This window comes from Chaetodon auriga, chromosome 4, assembly GCF_051107435.1.
Source record: "Chaetodon auriga isolate fChaAug3 chromosome 4, fChaAug3.hap1, whole genome shotgun sequence".
Classification (NCBI taxonomy): domain Eukaryota; kingdom Metazoa; phylum Chordata; class Actinopteri; order Chaetodontiformes; family Chaetodontidae; genus Chaetodon; species Chaetodon auriga.
Window position 1 is genome coordinate 14,711,641 of NC_135077.1, and position 24,110 is coordinate 14,735,750.

The following is a 24,110-nucleotide window of genomic DNA, read 5'->3' on the forward strand; positions in this document are numbered from 1 at the left end:
CCTATTTTATTTGTTTTTATTTTTGAGAGCTGACTTTTTACATTATTGTTTTTGCTGTCCTCATCTTCAGAAATAAATGATGATAATAATAATGCAAATAATACATGTGCTGTCTTTGTGAATTTTAAGCAGTATTATCCAAAGCTGCAGCATAAACTGTTCTTGGATGCTTCTGCCGTTGCATTAATTGCAAACTGGCAGCACACTGATATTTAAGTTGATGGTGCAGGAAAGCTGACGTTATGATATTTACAGGAAAAAAAAGATAGTTTTGGAATAATTCAACTTCAGTCTGAAGAGAGGAATAATCTACAATAAAGTCACTATATTTACAATTCCACACATTAATCTGTATAGAGATTCCTTGACAAATTCCAAAGGAAATATTTTTATTAGTGATAATCAATAATTTCATATGCTATGTCAGTCATCTATGGTCAAGCATGGAAACAGCCCACCTTTACATTAAAAAAAAAAAAAAAAAAAGACACCAAATCAATATGTAATATGATTGCCTCTTTGACCAAAAAATAGAAACAAAACAAGAGAACAAAAAGAGAATTGGCTGTTTGATATCTATAAAAATTAGGAAAAAATAACTTATTGGAGTTATTGTTTATTTTAACAGACATGATATGCATACTGTACACCACATGGAGGCGCTGTTAGACCATGTAATGGCTTGCAGTCTAATGCATTAACAAATATCTGTCTGTCAAGAACGTCTTTCACAGAACTCTCATAAACTACTTAAAAAAAAATCAATATTTGCTGAGTGTTAACAGAAGAGTCATGCTGAATTCCTGCTATAAACTGCACAGGCAGTGTCTGAAGATACTGCTTGGCTTGGAAAAACTCTTTCTGAACGTTTGGACTGAAACAGCACAATTGCAGCTCATGAACTTGGCTGCAATACTGGTGCTTAATGTCCATGTTTTAAGTCATGACAGTAGTAACAACGCTTACATAAAACAACCAATAATTACCATTGCATTAATATAAAAAAAAGGTTTAAAAAAATCAAAAGGAATCCTGTCAGCTGGTGATCTGTACTGGTTTGACACATTTGACTCCCTGTATCTAATCGGTATTACCAAATCATCACATCACACATGGACATACAAGAGGACCAAGGGACTTCTCACCTTAAAAATGCTTCTTTTCTTAAATCTCAAATCAAATATGTTTTAAACCTAACAATTCCAACCACAGTATTTTACTATAAAAAAAGAATAATAATCCAACAGCACACAGGAAGTGATTTACCACAATGAGTTAGCTTCTGCAGCAGGGACCATGTCTGAACAGGCCAAGATAGGAGCACCATCTGCAATTTGAAGTATGTTAAAGTGCTGTTCAGACATTTTGATTTACAGGTGATCTCTGTGCTGTGCATAAACACACCAAAGCAATAAATGCCAAAGCTGTCAGTTAAACAAAATCAAATAAAAGCTATACATTTCTATTTCTTCTGGCCAGATATACTTTTCAGTTACAAAATAATATTGCCTTGATCCTCATGTTTGCGTTTTTAACCCCAATGATCACCTTAGGGACTTTTGTAGCTACGAGCTCCAGTCTGATTAGTGATGAAGACTTCGCAACAACTTCCAAAAATCACTAAAGGAGTAAGTGGCTGAACTGATGCTGATGGGCTTTGTGTCCAGTTGGCGACGGGCTGAGAGGAGAGGAGCTGGTCCCTCAGGCCTCCGGTCCATCAATGCCTGTGCTTAAACAAGGCTTCCACTTGAAAACAAATCAAAGTCCAAAGTTAGAAACAAAGATCTTTTACCCATGCAGACAAATCATTTGGTATGACTAATGTGACAGAGTTGTGGTTACAGCAGTTTGTAATTTAGAAAGTTTTAGGGTCGTCGTTCAGTTGGTCTCTCATCTTGCAGGGTGAAATATCCTAAAAACTATGCGATGGATTGCCATGAAACTTTGCACAGACATTCATGGTTCCTGTAATCACATGGTGACCCTCTGATTTCTCCTGTTGCACCACTAGAAGGTTGACATTTTTGGTTCAGAGAGAAATGCCAGGACAACTATTGGCTGCCATCAACCTCAGCTGTGCAAATCAGCAAATATGATCATGCTTACATGCAAAACAAGAAAACAGTAACCTTTATATCAGCATGTTAAAACTGTCAATGTGAGTGTGTCACCACAACCACTAAGGATCAAGATGTAAGAATTAGATATCTCACAGGTTGGATTTCTTTCCATGGCCACAAAAAGCCACCAGCTCTGTGCAGAGAGCTATATTTACCCTCCGATGTGAAAACGTGTGTAAATCTCAATTTGCTGCTCATGATGGAGTGATTGTGGACACAGCCAAATTCTTGCTAGATGAGATTTAAAACTACCAGTGAGTCGCAGCAATGGAAGCGGATTAAAAATGGCCAGTCATGGATGATTTGGTTTGTATGCAGAGGCTCCCATGTGTAGCTATACGGCAGCTAAAAGCTTTATTTTACTTTGAGTTTATTAAATTAACTAATAGATAGATATTTAATCACTATTCGAATGTTCTGAGTGCTTACTTGTGTACTCCTGAGGGGACATCTGAGCGCTCATGACATCGCTGAAGTGTTTCAGCCAATCCTGCTGGTCGCTCTCTGTCTCGCAAGTAAACAGGAAGCAGCGGTCAGGTGTTTCTATGGTGATGCCATGGTGCCAGGCGCCGTTGCAGTGGGTGCCAGCAGGCAAGCCGGGGGAGGCGTTGTAACCGTGGTCCCTGTTCCCCAAGAACACCTCACCTTTGGCAAAGGCGTCCTTTCAACAGAATGAAAGATAGAAGCACAGAGTCCTCAGCATGTTACTGTGTCTCTCTACTGTATCTGAAACAGAAGGAATTCCTTTGATGAGTAAATTAATTCTGTTCTTGTTTCAAATTTCTGCTGAACACTGGCCAAATAGGCCGACATATCAGAGCTTCAGTGGTTTATTCTTAAATAATTTAGCTGTTGTAACTGGCATGCCATAATGACAATAAGCATGTGAAAGGTACATTAAGCTGACATGACAGCAAGTACCAGTCTTATTTTTAAGATTAGAGCTGCTCTCAGCTGCAAAACAGCTGATTTTAATCATGCTCGAAGTGCAGCTCTTGGCTCAGGCATCTGTTGGCCAGTTGGTCAGTCCATCACTAGACTGGAACATCTGCTGCTGGATGGATTTTCATCACATCTTGTACTCAGATTCACCATGAATGCAGGATGAATCATATTGACTTTGGCGATCCCCCGACTTTTCCTCCAGTGCTGTTGTGGCAACATTTTTGGTTTTTAATTAAATGTCTCAAAGACATTTAAGCCTGCAAATAATTAGTAATTTCATTGTTCATTAATCTCACAATTATTTTCTTGATGAATGAATTAATCATTTAGTCTAGAAAATACAGAAAAGTGACAATTACAGTTGCCAAAAGCCTAAAGTGAAGTCTTCAGATTGCTTGTTTGTCCGCCCATTAGTCCACTTAATTGACATATCATAAGCAAAGGAAACCAACAAATGTTTGGTATTTCTGCTTGATGATTAATGGATAGTCAAAATAATTGCTTATTAAAATTCTTTTTATCGTCTGCTCGATTGCTGCAGCAGTTTCCCTCTAGATGAACTGTGCTCTCTTTGGTGAGCCCCTAACTTTTCATGTAGCGCCATCACCAAGGAAAAATTTCAATTTCTCCAATACTTCAGTTCATTAGCAAATACCTGCAAACCTAATGACATTCCCATCAGGCAGCCACTAAAAGCTGACATCACTTAATTGTCTAATGTTAACAAAGTGTGGACAAATTGCATTTACACACACTGCGAACCATTGTACACACAACATCTAAAACATGCATAATTTAGTTATTATCCTCCACACATTCCCCGTCCACACTTCACTCGACTTCCTCTTTCTTTCATCTACCAGTTTTTCTTGTCTAACTCTCTTGAGGTAAGTCGGACGCTTCAGTCACTTAGCACCTATAATTATTGCACCTCTCCATTGAACTCTTACATCAGCAGCAAAGCTCAGCTAATCTGGCAATCTGATGCGTATTTAGACAAATCTTGGGAAATCTGGATGGGCCCCTCTCAAGGCAAGTCTCTGTGATAACCCCTGCCATAAAAAGTCCACTCTCATCAGTCAGTGACTCAGAACATCTCCTTTCAAACACTGATATCAGATAAAATAGGTACAAGTTTGCACTCTGCAAACGTGTCTAGTGTAGATTATAGGGTGAAACTACTCTGCAGTTCGGTGTTTCACTTCTCTTTGAGCCAATCCATACTGTGAAGTCATGGCATTGAATGCCATACGTATAACCACGTATAATACCACGCTCTCCCCTTTGAGTCATGGCTTCATATCCCAACATTGTCTACGTAACCTAATTTGCTTGATGGAAGAAAACCTCCTGCTCCCACTCTCCATGGCGCTCATTTATATCTTTTTACAGCACAAGAATACCGTCAAGCGACTGCTGTCGGTAAGTTGTGATCAAGCAACTGCAACCATAGACACTCAGGCATCAACTACAGGCTGAAAATATAAACTGGTGCTGATACTGAAGTCTTTTTGATGTGTGTAGGTGTGTGGAAAGATGCCGTACCAGAGGATCTTTGAAGTACATGAGTCGCCTGTGGTCCAGAGTGAACCAGCGTTTCTTGAAGCCTTCTGTTTGCTGCGAAGACAAACAAGTTGACGGAAACAGTTAGACATGAGGTGAGACAGAGGAAAGCTGAAACTGTGCACAGCACAAAGCAGCATTGTTCCAGCATCAACACTGGTGTCTGTCTGGTGATTCATAGTCTTCAATGGACTATTTTATTTTAGTTTCCTGATACTTGATCTTAGATTGTCAATTACTGAAGTAGCTAGGGCTGTAATTAATGGCTGTCAATTATTTGCTCAATTCATCATTTAGCCTTAAAAAAAAAAATATATCTGATGCTCTCAAAACCCAAAGTGATGTCTTCAAGTTATTTGTTTTGTCCAGCCCACCTGAAAGTCAATGTCAAAAAGAACACTTTCCCGTCACCTGCTCTACCAAAATCCAGAAAACGAGATGGAAACTTTGAAAACGGAGATGAGTGTGTGTTTCTTGACTGACCCCAAATTGCTTTGCAGCCTAATTTAACCACTTAAACCACTTGAACCACTCAAAAACACTTTCCCATGCACACACTACAGGCGGTGAGCACACACTTTTGACCACAACAGTGCATCAAACTTGATCTCAGGCTTTATAAAAGCATGTGTCCATGTCAAATTTGGACAGTTTTCTGTCCCCTGGGCAGCTCCACCTGAATGGTTATGGCACCACTTTCATAACGCTCTCGATACTGAATTTAAAAACTTATCGTCATGGTTGAACGTTTACATCAGTGCAGCTGAAATTCATGATGAAAGCAGCTATTGAAGAATATGAAGCCGGCACCTTTGGAGAGTTTACTGAGGGGCACGAGCAGCTTTTCAGAGAGATGAGCTTCATATAATGAGGACGCTGAGGTCTCTGACTGCTGCCACATTGTCCTCGTAGAAGTGTTTGATATTCTCGTTGCGGCATGAGGCTGAACAACTGACTGTTCCCTGCTCAGCCTGCCAGCGACTCCCTCCACAAATATGTCTCACACACATGTGAGGGAAATGAATTATGACACCCATTTAACCAATCAGCCCAACAGAGCAAGTTAGTGAGTCCTTTCATCTCTCAGCCTGACAGATGGAGATTAAACTGAGAGTGTGTGTGTGTGTTTGTGTGTGAGTGTGTGTGTGTGTGTCTGAATACAGAGCCAGAGGAGGATCCGCTTGTTAGGTGCTTCAGTCTGAAACCTGTGTGAAAGCACCTGTATGTGTGTCCATATGCTAATGTAAGACGGTGCATGACTGCATGGATACGTTACAAACGCCTCTTTGTGTGTTTGCTTAATCCAAACACATGTCCGTGTCTGTGTGTATTGGAGGTTTTGACAGCAAAGGATTAAGTCGATCCTCGGCTCGAAGCCTTTGATTCCCTCTCAGACACAGTGACAGAGAGACGGACGATGTGGCAGGCAGGTAGGACCTCTCAGCTGTCAGTCAGCTGGTCGAAAGCAGCCACACTGGCAGCTGGGCTAGTTAACCTCTTGGCCCAGCTCCTATTCCATTAAAGCAGGGACCACGGTGGGAGCTGGGATCACAGGAGGAGGTTTGAAGAGAAGAACTGTGTCCAAATAGTTAAATGGACATTTAGTGTGAAACTCACTTCAGAAATCAGCCTGGTTTAGAAAAACAGTAAGTCTCAGTGTAGAGTGTGATGGATGGATTTACCCATTTTCTGCTGGTAGCTAAATGCATGGATGTAGTATATACAGTAAAACAGATGCTGTCCAACAGAAAAATCTGTTCATATGTGACCCCATCTCTGTTCTGCGTACAGGAGAATGAAAGCACTGCTGAGCCACAGAACTGTTTTCTAATTAAGTTTTATTGGCCAAAAACTGATCTACTGCTCCGACTACCATCTCCACCATTTTATGAAAAAACAAAACATTGTACATCTACACTGCAGAGCTACAATATTGCTGAATAAGTCATGTGATTCAGTGCAGGAGTAGAATCATGCCTTTAGCAAAACAATTTGAGCTGAAATTTTTACTCTGAAAAATACAAAATGTGGACATTTTCCTTCTAATTACTGCTGATTGCTGTAATTACTACAGATCATTAACGCCCTCAGGTATTTGTCCTGTGTGAACAAGGCTTTAAATAGACTTAATTGACAACATGCTGTGATTAGTTTTGCACTTCCAGGGGAGGGCAAGTTATTGGCAATTAATTTGTCCAGACCCCAGGAATTAAGTTCAATTTGGAATATAGCAGTTAATATCATTCACTACCCTGTTGATTAAATACGTTACTGGATGGATTTATATGAATGAAGATTGAAGACTCAGTGTGGTTATAGTTCTGAATATACATAAAAAGTCTATTGTCATTTTAAGATGACATCCTGGAGTCATTTCAAAACACAGAGATCCACATTTACTGATTTATGTGTACTTAATGCTGTCATTGTAACACATGAGGGAGTGAAAAATAAAGGTTTCGAATAGTGCGTGTGTGTGTGTGTTACTTGCCCTGGGACCTGTCTTTTCCATGTATCCTTCCTTCAGAAAGTTTCGGGTGAGTTTGGGTACCAGCTGAAAACAAGAAGCAAAGCAAAGGGTTAAAGAAGGACGCCAGGAGGATGCAAACGGTTTCAGAGCTGAAGGTCCACTGTGGGGAAAGTGTGACACATTTACAGCAAGTGCAAAGGCACTAATGGAGTTCTAGTCACCTCATGCATCTCACATTAAAACCAACAACACCATTTTAATCTCAGCAACCAGGAGTCAAATACCACAATATGAAAATGTGTGTGTGTGTGTGTGTGTGTGTGTGTGCGTGTGCTTGTGTGTTCTCACCTCAGCATCCGTCGCCCCAGGAAAGGCAACCTTTAGATAGTGAAGCTGAACTGCGCGAATTGAATTAAACCAGTCTACGATCTCCTAATGGACAGTAAGAGAGAGAGAGAGAGAGGGGATTTTTTTAATACCTGAGGAGTGTGTGTGTATGTGTGTGTGTGTGTGTGTGTGTGTGTGTGTGTGTGTGTGTGTGTGTGTGTGTGAAGTCTCTGAGGGTGAAACAGCTAAAAATGTTATCTCATGATTGATGATCATAGCCATGAAAGCAACACACCATTACTGCTATCCTTTTCTTTTGTCTTCGACTCACTAAATAATGGTTCCTATTCATGACTAAAAGCTGCTTTTAGTCATGACCTTTGCTTCCAAGCTTGACTCAGCAATATGGTTTTTAACATATCTATCTAAATCACACCTCTTTCTGAATGAAACCACAGTTTTATAGGGGCTTAAATAAATGTCCAATATATTTCTAAACACTGTCAGATAACCTGTATGGAGCATGACTTTCTGTTTCGCCTGCGTAGAAACAGAGTTTGAAGGGTGTATTTTTTGAGAAGCCTGTCAAAATGAAACATTCATGTGCAGCTGACAGAGACTTTCTAAATAAGAAATTAGTTTGTGATTTTGATGCTTTCACAGCAGACTCTCAAGTCTCAGACAACACTTGAACTGCTCCATATATTTCAATGATTATTCATGAATGAAAGCAGAATCATAGAAGTGGAGCTTAAATGTCATCTGTTAATGGATACCTTCAGCCAGCAGGAATTGGTACAGATGGTCTGAAAAGGTTTCGCTCACAACAACATAAACCAGGTAGTGTCAACACTTTTCAATCTTCAAGCAGCTTGAGCTGTGTTTATGATAATACCATATTTCCAGCAGTGACACTTCTTTAATGTGATCGACGACAAAGATCCCACGTGAATGCCAACTTATGCTGCAACTGAAGTTCGTTAACATCAACATACATTTGTTTCACACAGATATAGTTTGACTTTGATCGCTTTTGGGGACATTTCATAGACTTCCATTCATTCATTGGAGACTTACTCTAACCATAATCTTAACCACTGACCCAGAAATCGGGTTTTTCCCAACTGGGCAGACAGCCTAGTCACCAAATAACGTCTTTAATCGAAAATGTTTCCCTGAAGGTAGCTATGTCAAAAATACACACACACACACACACACACGCTCTACACACAGTAGAGCAATGCAGACCTTGCCGTTGTCATGGTAGACAAAGATGTTGCGGGTGCTGTAGTCTTTGAGGTAGGTGATCTGCAGACCGTTGGGGTTTCCTATCTTCTCAGGCTGTAGGGTTGCATTGATGGTGTCCACCTTGATTACTGCTTTGGGCTCCTTGGCCTGCAGGAGAGAGGACACGTTCAGCAGTATGTCTCAGAGCAGAACAGAGGAAGGACGGCCATAATCTCCCAAAGGATCCACCCGAAATTTCACACCAAATGAGTGACAGCTTTCTGTGAGCTTTGCTTTTTAACTGATTTTGTTGTTAGAAAGTGGAATTAAACTTTTTAAAATGTATGTATCTACAGTTTCACTATTGGATTAAAATGAGTTACAAATGTGAGACAGCTGACGATGTATTTTATTCTATTTGATGATTATTTTTTGCACGCGTTTTAATCCTGTTTTACCTCGATAACATTTTTATTTTAGATACGATTACCTAAAAAGCTAAATCATGCATGGTACTTTTTGCTGCCACTGCTTGACCAGAAAAAATCCTATTTATGGAGTCAAGGTGTGCTTGGGGTCACATTTCGTGCTCTATTTTGAACCATTATCTTCACATCAGTCAGCATCACTTATAACCATCATCATCATCTAACACTGACAATAATCCCAGCAAACCTGCTTGTGGAATCTGCGCTTTAATGTGTCAGGATCTGCATCTCTGTGCATCTTCTGCCCTTGGCTTTAACAGATAACAGACATGGCTGTGCTTATATGACAACTGATTTTACACTTTTCTGTCATTATGAGTACTGACTTCGCAGCATGAAAATAAGAGCAAGAGAAAGCGGCACAAATTGGCTCTTGAGTCAGTAACTATTTCACACACCTCAAGGTTCACCGGCTTTAAAAACCTAAAGCACCTGAGCGACAGTGAGCAACACTTTTATCACTGCTGTGAGGGTGTTTGTGTTTTATTGTTTGCTAGGCCTCACCAGGAGAATATGAAGCAACAATGAAATATTTCACAGGAAGAGCATGTCGTGGAGAAAACGAAAACAAAACAAAAAAATCTCGCAATAAAGACATTTGTATGCAAAGACACATGCTAAGACACACTGGAAATCCATATTTACAAAATGAAAGTGACTTTTTAAATATATTAGTCCCACTTCCCCATAGCTGGTTTACTCTGACAAACAAAGTGCTCACAGAACTTCGAGCCCTAATTGGTTTGGGTGGTGTGCAGCTTAGTGAATCAGCCACACCGACAGAGAGGACAGACTGCTGGTTAAGCTTGTCTGAGCACGCTCAGACGCAGCAGAGGCAGCAGATACAGATACATATTGTAGGCTTTTGGTAGACATGTATGATTATAGCTAACTGTGTGTGTGTGCGCGTGTGTGCAAAAATACTGCAGCACATAATGTGGGGGTGGGTTCTCCAGAATATATTATGTCTTTAAAGCGCTCTCTCATTAAGGTATCTGTGTTGTGGTTGCATGTGTGTGGGTGTTGTACATGTGCAGGAAGTGAACTCCCCCCTTCAAACAACACTAGCTAGGACGCCATCTAATTACAGTAGATTACTTGAATCTTACAGACATGGTTTCGTGTCGGGTGTGTGTGGGCAAAGTGTGTGTTGCGCTGCATGTGGGCACTAAAAAGTCTCATTAAAAGCTGCTGCTTACGTCATATTTGGTGAAATACTTCAGAGTGCCCTCCCTCTCTGAGAGGACGAATCGCCTGCTGAGGAACTGCCCGTTGTCCCGCCCCCTCTTCATCAACATGCCATCTCTAGTTCCTGCAGGAAACCAGCAAAGGTTACTTATTAGCATGGGTGTGTTTTTGTGCACACATACCTGTATATGTGTGTGTGTGTGTGTGAATATGAATATGCACACACACTCACCTTCCTCATATATAAAGTTCTTCCCAGGCTCAGAGAACTCCTTCCTCTCATACTTTGCTCTAATCCACTGCTCCCGCAACACCCTGAACACACACAAACAGATGAAACGTCATCGAGGCAGCTTGTAAAACGTACCAGCTGGAAGCAGACTAACACACGTACTTTGCGGTAGATGAGAAAGAGGCTGGGCTGCATGCATGCTGACGGCTGATACATTAAAGCAGACACCAAGACAGGAAAAAGCACCGACTATTGTGCTCAAACAGATAGACAGATATTTACTCAATTCACCGCCTGACAGTAAAAGCACAAAACTTTTTAGACATTTTACAAGTATATAAGTGTGTCGTATTGCTGCTGTAATGGCTACAATCCTCATTGATAGGTTGAAAGATTGAAATAAGTGTTTCTTATTTAGCATTTTTGCTGGTTATTATCAAGTTAGCTTTGGCAGCTAGCTCAGTTGGGAAGCTAACAGCTAACAACAGGCCTTCTAATAAGTTGGGATTTGAATTGTGATACTTTGAAATCACATAATTAAGAAAAGTATGTTTGGAAAAAGCTTGCCTGATACCATATACCTGAAAAAATAAAAACTTAAAATATCCGTACAGATTTTGAATAATGTTTGCTATTATCGCTTCAACTTGCTAGCTTGCAAAGCTAACGACCCCACAACAGAAGCCAAGAAAAATGCAGCTAAAGAATCATTAGCTGAAAATGTAAGTATAAAACTGACCAAAATTTACTGAAAAAATATTGTGTTTCTTCTCTCAGTGTGTGTGTTTGTGTACACGTGTGTGTTTGAGAGAGTGGGAGGAGGGTGTGGATTTTCCAGGCTAATCTTTACAGATACTCAACACACGCATTACATTTCTGAGCCATCTCATCAAACGGGGTGAGTCTGGCAGCTTACAACATGAGAAGGTTTTTCATTTTCCAAAAATTCCCCAATTGACATTCATACGATTCCAAACATTCCTGTCTGGGAGCTGCCCAGTGCAGCCGCAGTAACACGACACCGTCTTGCTATCTTGTAATGTGCAAGTTACCTGTAGACCTGCAGCAGCCAGAGAGTTAACATATATACACACACAAAACATATAAAATGCACATCGTCTCTCTCATCAGCGGTGAAAAGCAAACTGCTGTCAAATAAAGTTGCACTATATGTTGTGTAGGTAAAACTTGTGTTATAAGCTGTTTGTGGATTGTAAACTTAGTAAAGACTTAAGCACGGGAGCTGCTAAAGCTTTTGGCAACAACCTGAGCAGCTCGTACTTTAACAACTAACATCTCTGCAGTCAACTGTGCATGTAATAAAATAACATGTTTATCATATGGTCCATTATATGTGAATGCCAGTTTTAATAGCAGCGAGTAGTGATGATGTTACACAAGAAAATAATGATAAAGAATCATGTCCTCACAAGTTTCAAAGAGACACAACAGATAGAGTTAGAGACCAGAGGCAAAACTATGAGGATAAAGACACCGACTGTAAAATACTTCAGACTGAGAACAACTCACCGTGGAGTCTGAAAGGTTTCCTCAAGCTGCAGGAGAATAAAGGTCATGATGTGCCGACGCAAACACACAGAAACAGGCCTCCTGCTCTCCTCTCTTGTCTTACTGTATATTCACTTTATTAATCATGTTTCTGTGCTGTGCACCCGCGCTGACTGCACTGATATGAGAACTTCATTGGTGCAAATGAAATGCATGACACGCTCTACCGTCCCTTATCATTTCTAATAAAGATGATGAGTCGGACACCGTTAACATTCTGATTTTTGTGTGTGAGTGTGTGTTTTGTGATTTTACAGCTTTAATTGAAAGTATATTCAACTAGAATCTTATATAAGCATTTAGCATCCTTTATTTTTCAAGGTCAGATGTTGATAAGATGCAGATTGAGTGCTGAAAGTATTAGCTTATTAATCAATTTGTCAACAGCTGAATTATTTAACTTATTCTGCGCTGGAAATATCAGGATTTGCTGCTTTGTGCTCATAGAACTTTGATATGACATTTTATTGATAACATGATTAATCAGAACAAAGCGAGTGGATTAATTACTTTAAAAAATCATCCTCTGAAATGAATGGTTTTAAAGCCAGAATGTGAAAGATGGCAGATTCGACTTGAATCTCATTTATAATGTGAGGAGTGGCTTTAAGAAGCGAGCTTTTCACGCACACTCACTCCACAACTTGACCTTTCAGCATGAGCAAATCTGCCTGGTAGAAAATCAGATAATCCCACAAAAGAGACGTAACCAAGAGCGCGTGAATCACTGCCAAGAGGGTTGAAGATGTGTGTGTTTCAGACGTAAGCACAAGGTGAGCTGATTTCTAAAGGCCTAGTATGCAACTCCAGCTACCAGCTACAGACTGTGAGAAGGACAGAGCTTTCAACCTGCAGCCTTGCACACACAAATACACACAAATACACACACACACACACACACACACACACACACACACACATATCTTAAAAGCAAAACACCGCCTTCAGAGGTAAATGAGAACATGACACTGTTAGAAAATCAACTTTACTGTGAAACTAGTAATTTACATCAGAGGAGTTTTGGATCATATGTTCATCAAGTTCCACTTGAACTTGAAAATCAGTTGAGATCAGCATTGATGAGTGACATGAGGACACTTAATGATATTTACAGTAAGTGCTTCTCCTTTCCCAATTCACCTATTTTACACTGATTGTAGGCTGAAAGTGGACAACAGGTAAAGAGAAACTGCTGGATTCATTAGTGAAGCAGTATTTAGGTTCTTATGTGTTCACGTGTTCTTTAAAAAAGCTTGTTTTTTGCATGTAAACACAGACAAATGTACTCTGAAAAAAGGCAAAACTGCACATTTGCATAGACTGTATGTTCTTTATATTAAATGTGTGTATTTGTGTGTGCATGTGCATTTGTGTTTGTGTGTGTGTGTGTGTGTGTGTGTGTGTGGTGCTATGGTTACTCACTGGCAGTCTTTGTGGGTTGGTTTGTAGTAGTAGACGGGAACAGCAGCCTCATATTTACTCTTCATCAGCTCATTCCCATTCTCAGCCATGAACTAACAAAACGCACCCACGCACCCACACACACACACACACACACACACACACACACACACACACACACACACACACACACACACACACACACAGATTATGCAAGGATTAATCATGCCTTGGCACATTATCTGACAGTTACAGTTAAAATAAATTGATCTATTCAACAGGAGAATTACTCAGCATGAGTAAAATCTTTTTCAGTGTCAATAAACTAATAAGTCCGAGAACTAAGATGATAAATGCAACAGATATTTTCTGATATAGATGTGCAAAGTACAAACATCATTTCTTATCTGGTTTCTGTGGAATCCCCTGGCCCGTTTCAGGAACACTGGGAAATGTACTGGGCAGGAATGTGATGTACTAACATTTGAAATAATTGATGAGCACTTGATTTATTTCCCCATAAATGCTTCAGAGTAAAAATCTCTCTTTCTCAGGATGCTTCTTAATCTTAAGGATTTCAATGCGGTACCTTTTTAGGATTTTGTCCACAGTGTACTCTTCCATAATCATCACTGTCCGAACATCAGTCATCCAACATTAGACTGCTAATTTCATGTACTCTTACAATTGGATGGGTTTTATAGAGAGGACATATGATAAAGTATCTAAAAGATTTGTAAAAACATCTGTTTAGTTATTTTCTCTCTCTCAGTGATTCAGTGATTTGTAGACAGTGTGCAGTATAGTCTAGAGTTCTATGTTTGTTTCTTTTCCTCTGGCTGCAGTGTTCGTAACGAGCTGAATCCGTCTTACAGTCGTTTTGGAAAGTCCAGCAAGAAGGTCATTACAGTCATTCAGCCTAGAGGAGATGAATGTACGAACTAGAATTTCAGCGACTGACTGAGACACGATGGGTTTAACTCTGGAAACATGTTTTCGGTGGTAAGACGCTGTCCTAGTGACACCTACATTTCTAACCTGCTCACTGAGTTTCAGAGACAGCGAGATCAGTTTGGAGTGTGTCCGACCTCCAGCGCCTACCACAAGCACCTCAGTCTCAACACGACGAGAGTCATATCGATCTTCTCTTGGCAAGAAAGCGAATAAGCTTATTTCCCAAGATGTCAAACTGCCTTTAAAGCAGTGGGTGCCCAGATTTCTTTCCCTTCGAGGGCCAAAACGGAGACTTAATGGTGGGCCATGGGGGCCGCAAGCAAACACCTATTGTATTGTTAAGATGTAAAATAGTCCTAAGATCCAAAGTTCCTTTGATTAACTGACTTCCTGCACAGATTCAGTGCACAGATTGTGAAAATTAATTAACAATTAGGGAATGTACACGTCTAAGGAGTGTTTTTGCCTCACAGAAATTAAACAGCACAAACAGCAATTTATATTATAGCTTTATTAAATAACTTTATTTGGCAAAGCAAACTCTATGGCGGCCAGTTTTGGTCCACAAGCCCCACTTTGGAGAAATAATGTAATACAAAAAAAAAAAAAAAAAAAGTATTGGATGACTGTTTATGTTCTAATGTGTCAAGATCATTTTGACTGTGTTTTCATGCCATTATAAAACAGAAGTGCGTGTAAAACCAGTTTTTCTTTTCGTCTTTGTAATCTAATATACCATAAAGGCATATTCTTTCTCTTTTTTTTTCAAACTGACAGCACATTTCAACTATTACAGATGGAACACAGCGACACTGAATCCGGCTCACCTGCACCTCGTGGTCCTCCCAGCGGGAAAGGCTCAGGGACTTGACCTTGCTGATGTCGGGGATGTTGCGGTGGATCCCAGAGCAGGCAAGACAGATGAACACCCCCAGAGAGCAGGAGCCCCACTGGGGATCTGCAGAGAGGAGGATGGAGAGAACATGTGGAGTATGTAAGAGGAGAGATGGTGTGGTGGGTATGAAGGGACGGAGAGACAGGTGGACTGAAAGACGGAGGGGCTAAGAGTGAGTTTTGGATGACTAAGAATTAAGACAGCAACTAATTATTGTTTTATTATTTAGTGATCAATTGCTTTTTGATTACCAGTTAATCTTTTTCATGTCAAAGAGTAGCAGAATTTAACGTATTAGAAATATAATTTAAAATATATTATTGGACTTATTTAGCTTCAGCAAAAACTAGCGGTGGTGCCAAATCACGTGGCAAAGGCCTGCTCACCATCTCTGCACACCAAAGCATGAGATAACGACTTCAGTTTACAAGTTTTGATAAACCAACAGTCCAAAGATATTTAACCAGTGATAGAGAGAAAGGGAAGGCTGTCAGGTGAATTTATCTTTTTCCTCTTTGGCACTCTGCCGTGAACAAAGCTTTATGTGACACTCCGCCTCGTTCTTATCACGACAGATCACAGATGTCTAAACAAGGAGAGCAGGGCATTACGCGACAGATGAGAGCTCAGTGTGCTTGGCTGGTTAGTAGTCATGCCACTGTTTCACAATGCCAGAGAGACCACTGAGTCACAATGAACCAGCCCACACAAACACATGCCAGCTCGCCAAAGTGCCTGTTTTGTCTCCAATCATGAGGAACAGAAGAAATGACAAGAATATGTGAATGTGACCGGAGGGGTTGAATCTTGACAAAGAAAGCCTTCTTTGAGCAAGGCACTTAATCCAGTGCAATGCCTCAGTAGAGTGTTCGAAGGTGTGTGTTTAAAACAGTCAGACAATCTTCTTTGGATAAATAAAGATTTAAAAGATGACGTGGAAAGGCCTGCCGGTGATATTATCTTTGTTGTGCTTGACTACAGCAGCACGGTGCCTCGGGGCCTGGATTCAGCGATTTTCCAGTTTGACTGTGATGCACTGAAATGTTTGGAAAGCAGTTCAGGGTCAGCCAAAATGCAGTCACTGCATACTTGGTCAAACTTGAGCCAAGACCAGAATCTGACTTTTTGGTGTTTTTCCTGCCTCAGAAATGTCATATTCCCTTGAAAACAGCTTGTTAAGTTTTCCGGAACTACAAAATTGAGGTAGCCTGAGATCTTGAGAGCCTTTAACACAAATTCACTTCTTCCATTTACTGCTTTGCCTTTGTTGCGTAATAAAGTACCTATAATGTACCAAAACTGTCTAAGTGAGCATTTAAAGGACCTAAGAAGACCTCCACAGTTGAACTAAAAGCACTAGGTGAGGGTGTGTGCCCACACTGAGCTTGTCAAGACTTGCTGAACTCTCAAAGTTTCTTCTCCCACAGCCTCCAACAAAGTACAACAAGGCTTCACCTGCACTATTAACGTCAAGTGCTCCAGGAAAACTCTCTACTCCGAGTTCCTGACTCACCTTGCCACACATTTAAGGTCAGAATTATAAAATTTAAAGTGTAGGAGTGTCTGGCTCATTTAGTGTTACGCTAACAGTCAAGCAGCATGAAGATCCGCGGGGTGCCATGGTTGAATGATAAAAAGAAAAGCGCAGGAGCGCGACGCATTTTAATGATTAACTTTGTAGGCACAGGTGAACGTTCCGCACCTCCTACATGTCACGTCTCAGCAGCTTCAGGTGTGCTCCGAAGTTTGATTTCCCCGTAAACAACATTTTATCGCTAATAAAAACATTTTTTCCCCTCTTACCTGGCGCGCCACAATCTGCGCAAGTGTCATTTCCAGGGTTCTGCAGGATCTCCCTCAGCGCTCGAGTTGCTCTCTCATTTGCCGACATTTCAATGTTCAGATCGGTTAGTCCTTCGCTGTCTGAGGGAGAGGGTGGCGTGGGGGGCGCCGTAGAGCCGCAAAAGGCAAGTTAGGTGTGTCTTCTCGAGCTCTACTCCCCCACTCGAGAGCTCCGGGGCGGGCAAGTCCGCACAGGTACGCGCCCTCAGCTGCGGCGAGGCGTGCCTCCCATGCACGGAGAATCCCGTCAGCGTCTCTTCGTGAAGTTTTCACGGAAACGTCAATTCCCTCTGTTTCTGCCGCCCACTAAACCGGCGCTGACACCCTTCAGGTGGCCTGCTGGGCGCGTCCTGCAGAGGGCTGGAGCCAAATCCCCGCCACGGTCCCCGACAAGGTGTGCGGAGAGGAGGGCGTCATGAAACCCTACACTAGGAAGTGAAATGCCGAGGTTGGGCTAACTTGCTTTTCCTCATTATTCGAGGTTATGTCACTATGCATCGTCCCGGTGGCAACTGTGCAAAGTGCAGATACACTGATTTACCTGTAAGAAGCGTTCAGAAGCGCGCAATGACTCAGTAGAGCTGTCAGAGTATTGACCTGACCTTTAGAAAGATGTAAGAGAATTAATGATCACTTCACCTCATCTAGTTTCCTTTAATTAATACAATATGTTTATTGGCTTAGTTATGGATTTTAGAATATAAAGATAACTACTCCCTGAGGTGTAGTTATCTGTGATATTCAAATGCGCTCTGCAGGCCACATTTCTTCTGACTCAGTCAGCTGCACTGTAGTTATAAAGGTGTAACTCTGGTCCGCAATCACCACAAAGGAAACAAGCAGCAATAAAAGCATGTGCTGTGGGACACTGTCTGTCAAATGAAAAGTGGGTTATTATGTCCAGATTAGGTTAATTTCATATCAACTACCCTACACATGAGGAATGTTAGATTATTATCACATTAAAATGGTGGATAAGCTCCTTCAGTAAAACAAGGTTTATGTGTAAGTATAGTGAACATAGCAAGCAAGAAGCAGGCCTACTGCATTTAAAATAACACTTGAAGTATAATGTAATATGACAGATCTTAAATTACTGCATTATTACACAGTTTCAACATAACAATCAGTGGTGAAACAATTAGGTTCTTTACTTAAGTCAAAGTATGCTATCAGTAGGCTACAGCACCGTAAAAATACAAGTAAATTCCCACCTTCAAAATTCGACTTATGTAGTACTACTTATGTAGTAGGTCTACTCATTCTGCAGAAAAAAGGCCCACATGACTGATATATTTATCGATATATTATTAGATTCTGATGCAGTATGTAAGCAGAATTTTACTGCTGTAGTTCTGCTACACAAAGCTCTATTAATTTTTTAAATCTATTTTTGTGAAGTATTCCATTTGTGATCCTTGAACATTTAATTAGAGGGGAAACATCTCTTTGGCTGAACTGCAGACAGCATCCTGGAACCCTGACCAGATGTTGCTTGATTGTAAAGGGCTTACAAGATAAAAAGTTTAGGAGCCACTTCTTAATCTTTAGCAATTTGTTGTATTTTATAATCTGACGATATGTTTTTTGTTTGCTTTTATATATTAATTAGAAAAGTGACCCATAACTATAGCTGTCAGATAAACGCAGTAGAGTAAAACGTACAGTATTTCCCTTTGGTGTAATGTCGCAGAAAATGTAAATCATCTCAAAAGTGCTACAAAGTTGTACCCAAATAAATTCCTTTTTGCCATTGATGATAATACATCATATTTATTTTCTGATTAACCAGATAGCCAAAAGTATGTGGACACCCCTGAACATATCTCATACTTGGTCCAGTTGTAGTTTGGACCCCCTAAAGTTCTGGTCAAGAGAAATCCTAATGCGACAGTATGCAGTTGTGTTTCAGTTCACTTTCTTTGACTGTTTCCTCTCTCAACATGACAAACCTCTGCGCACAAAGCCACATCCATAATGAAACGGTCTCGCCAGTTTGTTGGGGCAGAACTTGACTTCAGTCCCATCCAACACCTCTGAGATGCACTGCACCACGGACAAAGAGCCAAGACATATCATCCAACATCAGTGACCAGCCTCACCGATGCTCTAGAGGCTGAACGGGAGCAAGTCCCTGCAGCCAGGTTGCAAAATCTTGTGCACAGTCTTTCCAGAGGAGTAGAGGCTGTGATAGCTGCATATTAATGTCTGTGGTTTAACACTGACATGATCAGCAATCACATATGGGTGCACTGTTTGGTTGTTCGCATGCTTTGAGTGGATGTCCACATACTTTTGGCTATGCTGTGTATGTTTCCTTTGTTAAGTGTGAATCTGAAAGGAAAAATACAGTATTATCCTCTGAAATGTATTTTGTGGAATTAAATGTTGAAACTTACTGTACTTCCAGCATACTGTAGATGTACCACTGAATCCCTGACATCTGCTGCTTATTGTAGCTCCATGTTTGCTCACTAGATGGCAACAGTTCTCCACTTTATGCCTGTTATGAATATTGGCTTCCCCTCTGTGAGGTACAGGTGTGGCTGCCTGTGTTGTATTTTTCTACCTGAATATATCTGTCTTTTAACCAATTATCTCATCCCCTGCTATGGAGAGTGTAAAATACGCAGGCTGGTGGGAAGAAGGTGCACCATTTCCCTAATATAACTGATACTAATCAGCAGCTGGATTGTCTTCTGGTTATAAAAATGATATTCTGTGGGAATGTGAGAAAAACATTCTCTTTTTTAGCAACTTCCCTCCCGCCTAAACATTCACCACCACAGTTTGGTTGCCTTCATGAGACAGATCGCAGTTTGGCTGATTTGACAGTCGGCAAGCAGCCGGGGTTTGATGTCATTTTCGCGGCACCGGATTTCCCCCGTGACAGTAAAAGGCTAATGCCCCGTTACTGAGCTCATTTGTCAACAACAATCCAGCAGACAATGGCTTGTCTATTCTCCCCCACCCCGGTGCCCAAGTCTTCCCTTTCTCTCTGCCAGCTTTGGAGTTGGATACTAGCAACTGTCAGGCAGTGGGTTGGTGACACGTAATTGATTGAGGTTAAAATCTGTGTGTGTTTTGGAGACAGATGAGAGAGCATCCTGATGAATTTATATGCAGTCCAATGTGGCTCATCCATCTCCTCTCTTTCCCACTTTCTTATTTTTTTATTTTCTGTCAGCTTTTTAGCTCTTTCTCCCCTTTGTCTAAATTTCGTTTGTACTTAGTTCAGTGAATGTTACATTGAACCTGCTTCTGCCTGAAGTTTTGACCGTGGTTGTATATTCCCTTTTATTTGTAACAGCAATTTGGAGCTAAACATGAACACAATATCCATCTCCTCTCTGTCTCTCTCTCACTCTGATGATTTATATGCACACAGTTGGTGGCATTTTGAAGCTGGCTGGTTATGACAGGGACTAAATGGCAGCAAGTCCAGGCCATTAGTATGTGTCTTGCTGGGTGCTTTTGACATATCATGCCCTGTCTGTGGCCCTGCCTTTGGGTCTGGACTCTCAGCCTATTCTGTGATATATAGCCATAAATTAGGCTACAGGAATTGTCCAACAAAGTTTACATCAATCCTCTGAACTGGGTGCTAAACGGCTGAAGACTTTTCATTTGAATGGATTCTTCACTCCTGACGTCAAGTCTCGAGAGGAGAAAAACTGACAATACTGTGGTCAAAAAATCCAACTGACTGGACCACAAACTGGGAGTTTGCACCATCAGGCAGCGACAGCATTGGCAGACATCAAGGGCAAAACCAAAAACACTTCAAACAGGCTTTGAAAAGCTGTGGCTGCTGACTTGGCTTTCATTAAAACACATGACATTTTGTCGAACGCTTCGAAACATTCTTTGGACATTTATACAGCACATTCAGAATATGTGTCTCTGCTGGTGTTTGTACTACAGTTTGTGACACACAGCCTCTTGCCTGTCAACACTCAGCTTTGTGCGTTGTCTAGCCAACAGTGTGCAAGGCTCCGGCAGATAATCATGCACTAAAGACAAGCCCACATTTCTGGTCAGAAGGAAAAGCAAACATAATTTTAAACATTATGAAAGCCCTGGATGTCAACAGGGTTTTGGATACGTGCAAATCTCTCAACATCAACCTTTTCATGAAGGTGGTTGAATGAATGAAAGTATGACAGGATGCACAACTGCATGTAAACAGGAATATTAGTGGAATATTCATTTTCATTATCCATGTAAACAGCTGTTATTTTTCAGAATAAGGGCAAAAAAAAATATTTTGTGCATGTAAAAGAGCTAATTATTAGTTAAAATAAAGGAATAATAGTGCACATAAATTTATGTACTGTGATGATTTACCAGCTGCTTAACAGTTGTACAATAAATATGTACACTGCAATGTGTACAGGTATAAACAGGTAGAATATATGTATATAGTATATACACAGAGATACACAGGTAGTAAAAAAAACATAAAAGTGGCCTAGAGGTAAAGTGACAGTAATGAGTTTGAGAGCTCAACAGTTCAGCAGTCTTATGGGTGAAGCAGGATGAAGCTGTCCCTGAGCCTGGTGGAGCAGGACCGGATGCTGCTCTACCGTCTGTACCGTCCAGACAGCAGCAGGCAGAACAGTTTGTGGTTGGGGTGATTGGGGTCTCTGATGATCCTGTTGGCCCTTTTCCTACACCACTGAGTGTAGAGGTCCTTCATGAACAGCAGCTTCATCCTGGTGATGTGCTGAGCAGGTTTCATCACCCTCTGTAGATCATTACGGTTGAGTGCAGCCCACCTGTCGTACCAGGCTGTGATGCAGCCCTCAGGATACTCTCAGCGTTGCACCTGTAGAAGTTGCAGAGTATCCTGGAGTCCACATTGAGCCTTCTCAGCTTGCAGGGGAAGAGGAGCCATTGTCTTGCTGTCTTTGTGATGGAGTCGGTATGGTGAGTCCTGGTTAAGTTCTCACTTTTGTGAACCCCTGAGAAACCTAAAGCTGATGACTCTCCACGTAGTCTGTCCTTCTCTCCTTCACTTCCTGCAGTCAGTAATCAGCTCCTTTGTTTTGCTGACGACCTGGAGATTGTTGTCCTGGCATTAAGACCTCCTGTCTGCAGACTGTCTCATCGTCAGTGATCAGGCCAATGGTGGTTGTATTGTCAGCTAGCTTGAGGATGGTGTAGGAGGTGTGGGTGACCATGCAGCCATGCGTGAAGGGTAATGTCAACACAAATAAAGTGATTGTAGCCGTGCAGGTCTTGCTATCATCCACTTTGCGTTTATTTGTATGCACAATGATAATGTTAGATTCAGCATGTTAAGATTAAAATCAGAATATGGAAAGGTGAGATAGGACATGAATCTCAAAGCCCTTACATTTTCCTCTTCTTATTGTTGGCACCTCTGAAAAGTCTGAAGTGTCAATGATCAAGCCTCCATACAAAGGCAGCACAGAGAGAAAGGAAATTTTAGAAGATCTGCAGGAAAAGCCACCATGCCAATATTAAGAGTTGGGTACAAGATTAACAGCTGGTGGCAGTAATTCTCCAGTCGGATGCCATTAAACCACTGCAGAAGACGAGTACAATTAATTTGCTTAGTCTGTTTCCATTGCACTGCAGTACCCGTAATGACTAGCTCCAACCTGCAATGCACAAACAATGCTGCAGCATGGATATTAAGCTAGTAAGGATGCCAACTTTTTCCCTGAGACGTGTAGCTTGGGATTTCAGCACGTCATGCATGTAGACGTTGCATGCATATTTAAGATTCTTTCATAGGCTTTCATATTAAAACAAATCAACTAGAGACCGAGAGGCCGTAAAGGAGGAACAAAAGCCTAACGGGAGAAGGGCAAAGGTGGACAGATAGACAGAGGTACACAGACAAAGGGAGATAGACTACGAGGAAATGTAAATGAAGTGCAAAAGAAAGACAGCCTGAGAGAGGATGACCGGTAGGCTGAGAAACGGAGAGACACAAATACATCCTGAGAAAAGGACAGATACAGAGACAGAAAGGAGGAGAGAGGCAGAGGAAGGGAGAGGACCAGAGTGAGGGACAGAGAAGCGGAAACAGAGCAATGAAAGGCCCTGCGAGGAGAGAAAGAAAGCGGAAGAGAACATATTACTCGTGACAGACTCTGTCATGGAGTTAATGGGGTTTTGCCACTTCCTATCATCCCAGTGCCTTTTGAACCGTGGCCTTTGCATGCAGAAAGATCATTAACTCTCAGCTCTGCCTCCTCCAGGGGCCTCTTCTCCTCTTCGTCTGCAGGACGACTTGTCAGCAAGAGCCTGGTGCCTGTATCCCTGCTTCCATTTAAATCTGCACTACATTCTTCATGTAACAATGCACCCATATTAGCATCTTAAATCATAAATTGGAGCTACGACACATTTTCTCTAATTGAGATGTTGTTGCTCTTGGATATGCAAGATATGCTCCTGCACTGGGGGGAAATATCTTGAGCAAAGAATGGAAAAGAGACATAGCCAGCATTCGATCGAGAACATTTAGTCAAATGTTTCTTCAAGGATTCCATTGTTTTCTGATTTTTACGTGACCTGATTTCTAACCTCAGTTTGCATCCGAAAGTTCAGTATTTACCCCATTACCGCCTTTATAAGCCTCAGTAAGAACGATCAGGGTGCAAAACTTTGGTGGAAGACCTTGCTTGATTACCAGGGTGTGCACAAAGGCCAGAGCAGTGAGGAAAATGTGGAGATAATAAGGTGGATTTTGCCGTTTCGAACAGTTTTTCACACAACACCTGGATTACTTGGAGAAGGGTGAGATGGAACGATGAAGGATAATTTTTCACTCTGCATCAGCTTGCTTCCTCAGTTGTCATAACTACTATGTCTGCTCGAGGTGAGGGTGTCTTGTTTCCCATGCAAACTTCTC

General features: G+C 41.2%; 1 protein-coding gene across 1 annotated transcript; it reads right to left on the reverse strand.

The window, feature by feature from the left end:
* Positions 1 to 453: 453 nt before the first annotated feature.
* LOC143319532 (arf-GAP with dual PH domain-containing protein 1) lies at positions 454 to 17,604 on the reverse strand. The gene is made up of 11 exons (XM_076728594.1): positions 17,183 to 17,604; positions 15,312 to 15,442; positions 13,552 to 13,643; positions 10,561 to 10,643; positions 10,340 to 10,452; positions 8,674 to 8,820; positions 7,447 to 7,530; positions 7,120 to 7,182; positions 4,611 to 4,682; positions 2,550 to 2,781; positions 454 to 1,746 (listed from the first exon to the last, which is right to left on the reverse strand). The coding sequence occupies exons 1-11, from the start codon at positions 17,268 to 17,270 to the stop codon at positions 1,718 to 1,720; spliced, it is 1,134 nt and encodes a 377-aa protein (XP_076584709.1). The 5' UTR covers positions 17,271 to 17,604; the 3' UTR covers positions 454 to 1,717.
* Positions 17,605 to 24,110: the final 6,506 nt, after the last annotated feature.

Bases quoted from the DNA above. Each gene is read 5' to 3' on its own strand.
- LOC143319532 (XM_076728594.1), bottom strand. From the start codon at position 17,270: ATGTCGGCAAATGAGAGAGCAACTCGAGCGCTGAGGGAGATCCTGCAG. The intron at 15,443-17,182 runs GTAAGAGGGGAA...TCCTCTCTGCAG, and splicing joins CGCAGATTGTGGCGCGCCAG to ATCCCCAGTGGGGCTCCTGC. The intron at 2,782-4,610 runs GTACGGCATCTT...TTCTGTTGAAAG, and splicing joins TGTACTTCAAAGATCCTCTG to GACGCCTTTGCCAAAGGTGA.